Source organism: Epinephelus moara, chromosome 22 (genome assembly GCF_006386435.1).
Source record: "Epinephelus moara isolate mb chromosome 22, YSFRI_EMoa_1.0, whole genome shotgun sequence".
Classification (NCBI taxonomy): domain Eukaryota; kingdom Metazoa; phylum Chordata; class Actinopteri; order Perciformes; family Serranidae; genus Epinephelus; species Epinephelus moara.
In genome coordinates, this window is record NC_065527.1 from 1,534,103 (window position 1) to 1,538,955 (window position 4,853).

General features: G+C 44.7%; 2 protein-coding genes across 2 annotated transcripts in view; both read left to right on the forward strand.

Annotated features, from left to right (window-relative positions):
* bag6l (BCL2 associated athanogene 6, like) overlaps positions 1–4,853 on the forward strand; it is an 82,843-nt gene that overhangs the window by 38,772 nt on the left and 39,218 nt on the right. The window lies entirely within an intron of this gene.
* Positions 1,149–4,853, forward strand: part of meox2b (mesenchyme homeobox 2b) — a 20,992-nt gene continuing 17,287 nt past the window's right edge. The window contains exon 1 of the mRNA XM_050035556.1: positions 1,149–1,928. Coding sequence (XP_049891513.1) covers positions 1,460–1,928 — 469 coding nt within the window. The 5' untranslated portion in view covers positions 1,149–1,459. The remainder of the gene's footprint in view (positions 1,929–4,853) is intronic.

Sequence of the window (4,853 nt, forward strand, 5' to 3'; positions counted from 1 at the left end):
TAGCTCTGGTTGAGGGTGAGAGGCTGTCAGCAGATAAACAGAGATCTGTGTGGGTACATGAGACCCTAAAAAAGAGGCTGGATCATGGGGAGTACCACCAGTTGGTCCAGGAGCTTCTCCTCCATCATGGACGTTTACAGTACTGCACTTATCTTGCTGTTTTCATTGAGATGGTGCTAACTGTGCTTTGTAAAGTCGTATAGCTCTGGGTATCCAGCAACCACTACCACCAGTTTCTCCTCCAACTTGTTGTCGTGACCACCACAGAAGCCCCGCCTCTCAAATCATCCCATTGGACAATGGAGAGAAAGAGATGTGGGGCGCTTTTCCCCTCTGAGATGAAGTTCTTTTAACTCGAGGAGTTCAGAGCAGTCCGGCAAAAACGCCAGGTGCCCAGAGCGCAGAAACAGGAGGCGCGTCATAACGCAAAAACAGCGAGCAAGAAGCTTCATTCTCATTAAAAACAATCACAAAAAGGCGCCTCCAGCTGCTGAGACACTTTCTGTGTGATCAGGGCCTTAGAGAGAGACAAGTCACACGTCGAGTCAAGTCCACAGCAGTCGAGTCAGAGTCAAGTATCAAATACTTTTTTCATGACTTGAGTCTGACTTGAGTCCAGGTCTTAAAGTCTGCAGTCTGTGGCTCTGCCATGAAAAGTTACCATGACCTCAGTGCGAAATGCATCGACAGCGATGATCTATAAATATTGCAGTTGGACTTCTTCAAGTATTTAATCACTGTGTTTTCAATAATTTCACCAGTTAGTATTAATTTGGATTAAATCTCATTTCACTTTTGACTCACAGCTCATCATCATCAACAGAACAGTTTCTGAGCTCTGCAGCTTCACATCCAAAACCAGCAGCTGATAAAAAGCAGCTCCTAGAGCAGTTTCAGCAGGGTCAAATAGCTCAGCTCCAAAATACATTGCCCACTCTTCCTGAGGCAGAGCTATAGGAATGGTTCAGATTTATTGTGCGTTGCATTTTGGAGGATGATCACATGCATGTGGTCAGTAGCAGCGAGCCAGTGACCCAGCCTACCTCTCAGGTTACAGCCTATATATAACACCCCCCATCCCTCCCTCCTCCCGCTCCCTCCTTCTCCGGCACAACTTCCCTGGAAGCTCCCTCTCCTTCCACACTGGTCCTGGCGTTCTCCGCTGTCATCTGAGATCCTCCTCCGCCTCTCACTGTTTACCCACCATCCGCCTGTCAAACGTCTGCATGCTCAGGATTACCAGAGGCCTCTTTTTTTCAACGCCACCATCTCTGCCTTCCTTCAGCTGGCTTTCTTTGGGAGGTCGGGGGTCTGGAGGACTGAGCTGAGGCAGGCTGCAGAGAGGAGCTGGGATTGAGGCTGCCAACATCCCTGACTTCTTCTTCTCTCTTCTTGCTGGTTGTTTTTGGGAGTTTTGACTCTGACTGGCGGGAGTGGGGGTTTGGAGGACTCCCACACCATGGATCAATCTTTGTTTGGTTGTCTCCGCAGCCCTCATGCTCCGGCCCAGGGTCTGCACCCTGCCATCACCCAGTCACCGCTGACCCTGCACGGCCGGAGCGACCACATCTCCTACCTGGACCTACCCAGCTCCTCGCCCCCCTGCGGCTTCTCTGGAGGAGAGGACAACGGAGCGTTCAGAGACCACCTGCCTCAGCAGCAGCACCCCCTCCACCCTCAGCACCCACCTGGCTGGCCCCCCCCGCAGATGCTCTCACCTAACACTCGGCACAGTGTCTGCCTGCCGCCGCTCGAGGCCACGGCCCCGGAACTGTACTCAGGGGCCCCGAACCTGTGTGGCACCAGCCCTGGCTTGGGCAGCGGTGACCCCATGGGGGCGTCCTGTGTGTCTGGGGAATACGGCCGGCAGAGTTTGTCTTCAGATGACCACGACAGAAGGAGCAGTAAAGGCAAGAATGAAAACTCAGGTAAGATCAGGACGCACATGATGCGTTTAATTCTGATGTATTTTCGAAACTGCATGCTCGTGCACTCAACATATTGCAAGTGCACAAGCATGCAGCGAGACGATGTGTTCAAGGCCATGAGCCAAATAAATCTGTGTTAAATGTTAATGAAAATGATTTTCACAGGGGTTCTGATGGGTCACAGTTCATGTTGTGGTAACAGATATTTTGCACCGTGAGTTAAGTCGTATACACAGTTAGTGACCTCCCGCCTGTGAGGAGATTAGAGTGTCTAAGGTTAAGTTCAATAAAGTTGCTGAGGTTAAACAAAGAGCACTTTCTGGTTCAGAGTTCATCTCTTTGCCTTATGATAGCAATTAAGAAACCTCAGCTGGCCACAATATATTTTTATAATTCAATGAAATTCAAAAAGAAAAATGTAAAATGTGAACTCAATATTTTTATAATATAGAATTAAAAGTTTAAACAACAAAAACAACTTAAGTTACACTAAAATTTATAAATTAAATTATTTGAATATTTTTATTTTGTGTCTGCTGAACTCAAAACTTTTATATTACTGTGTTGTGCTAAACTAAAAGTTTTGCTGTCTCCAAAGAAAAATTAAGTTGAGTGAGCGAATCAGAGTCACTTTGGAATTATTAATTATAACATCGATGTAAAGACCAAACAATGTTTTCATCAAATTTAATTGTACTAAACAAGTTAAAGTTAAAGTTAGTGGCCCTTTTAATTTATATTTTTCACTTCATTTACAAATATGAACGTTGGGGCATGCAGCAGCTCAGTGGGTAGATCAAGCGTCCCATACATGAGGGCAGCGTCCCTGCTGCAGCAGCTGCGAGCTCAATACCTGTTGCTGCATATTATCACACCTTTCTCCCCCCTCACACCCTGTCAAATAAAGTCACCAAAAAAATGAAAATTTAATATATATATATGAATGAACACAAACCTTAACCCTAATTTACATTTCATCATAAACATCAGCTAAATTAAATTAAGAATTTCACAACAAAAGATGATCATGCACATCTGCGGTTCCCAACTGGTGGGCCGCGGTCCAAAAGTGGGTCCCGGGTTCCGTCTGAATGGACGACAAGTGACTCGTAAACGTGTCAAGTTTGTAAAAACCACACTTTATTTTTAAGGACAGTGAATTTTAGGCACAGAGCTTTTAATTCTGAAGTTCTGTTTCCTGTTGTGGAGTGAGCGACTGACCGACAGAAACAGCAATATAGCTCGACGACACGGCCAAACATCATCCCCAGTTGTTTGATGTCATCGGATTATTTTTGTCTTCTTATTATTATTATTATCTCAGTCACTGTGTGTGTTCATGTTCCAGCTGAACTGTTACTGTAGTGTAAAAACTGTCACCAGATGGGCGGAGCTACACTTGAAGTACTGTATGCAAACTGTGACAGTCACTGCAAATGTTTCACAATAAAAGCCTGTTTAGAAAGTGAAGGGATTCTCTCAGCTGAAATGATAAGAGGCTTTTAATTTGAAACAGAAACAGGAAGTGTTGAGTTTGATTAAACTAAAGCCAGAATGATAAATGGTGGTGTGTGTTNGATCGCTCTGTGTTCCTATTGGCCAACGTGACAGCTGTGACGGGAGAAGTCATGGACAAAAAAAAGAAAATCAAACATGCTAGACTTTCTGTCGGGACGTCGTGAGGCGTCCCAGACGTGGCATTAGTGGTTTCCACTATGACACACAGCAGAAGATGAAACGATGGATTATCACGTACGACACTCGTCATTCACAGTCTGAGCCGACACTGCGTGACGCTGCGTCAGGCTGTAACCAGGCTGATATCATGTAGTGTGAACCCGTCATAACAAGTTAGTGATTTCTGCCAACCAGGTCTGAAAAGAAGGAAGATCCTCAGATTTTCAAAAGTTAAAATATTCCTTTCCTATTGTATTGTCTTTTGTTGCAAGTGGGACAGAGCTGATAGATGTCGGGTTCCACCCAGGCCTCTGAAAAGCACTTAAAAATATCTGACCAGAACTTGTTTAGTTCAGGGCAAGACCAGAAGAGGGGGCCCGACGTGCCCTCTGCTGATTTACATTTTGGAGAGATGGAGGGATAAAAGGAGAGAAGTTTAGCACAGAGTGGTGCAGCCTGTGGAGCACTGTAAATTGAATAAGTTGGTGTCTGGAATTTATGGAGCATTTGTGAATGTGTGAAAGTGTCCCAGGTTTCATCACCAGCCGAGATGCCGAGGTTTCTTTCTCTGAAGCTTCCTTTAAATACTGTGTGGAGACCAAATTATGAGCAGAAAAAAGATCAACAAACCGAGAGACGAGTCTCTTTGAGTCAGGGCTGTGATTCATAAGTGTATCCACCTTATTCCTGCCCCATGATACTCACCAACTTCCGGCGCTGAACCGGAACTGGCGATTTCAATAGTTACAGTTTATTTACAGTTGTTTATTCTTCTTTCCAAGATCAACTGGGAAATAAAACATGGAACACACCACCTGTTAGAGCTCAAACAGGATTATGTGATCATACCTCTGCCATCTCTGACAGCCGTCTCAAAGCAACTGAGCACGCTAACAGTTAGCATGCTAACAGTTAGCTTGCCTTGCTCCGTTAAAATACAGTTATGGTTAACATGTCCCGAGCAGCTTAAGGTAACATCTGCTCCTTCTAAAGATGATTTATGATTTCTGATACTAACACATAATTCAGTATTAACTGTAGCTCCATGTGAAGTGAATAAATGTGATGTTTCCAGCTGATCCTCCACTTGTCTGCGTTAATCAATCAATCAATTTTATTTATAAAGCCCAATATCACAAATCACAATTTGCCTCACAGGGCTTTACAGCATACGACATCCCTCTGTCCTTATGACCCTCACAGCTGATCAGGAAAAACTCCCCAAAAAAACCTTTAATGGGGAAAAAA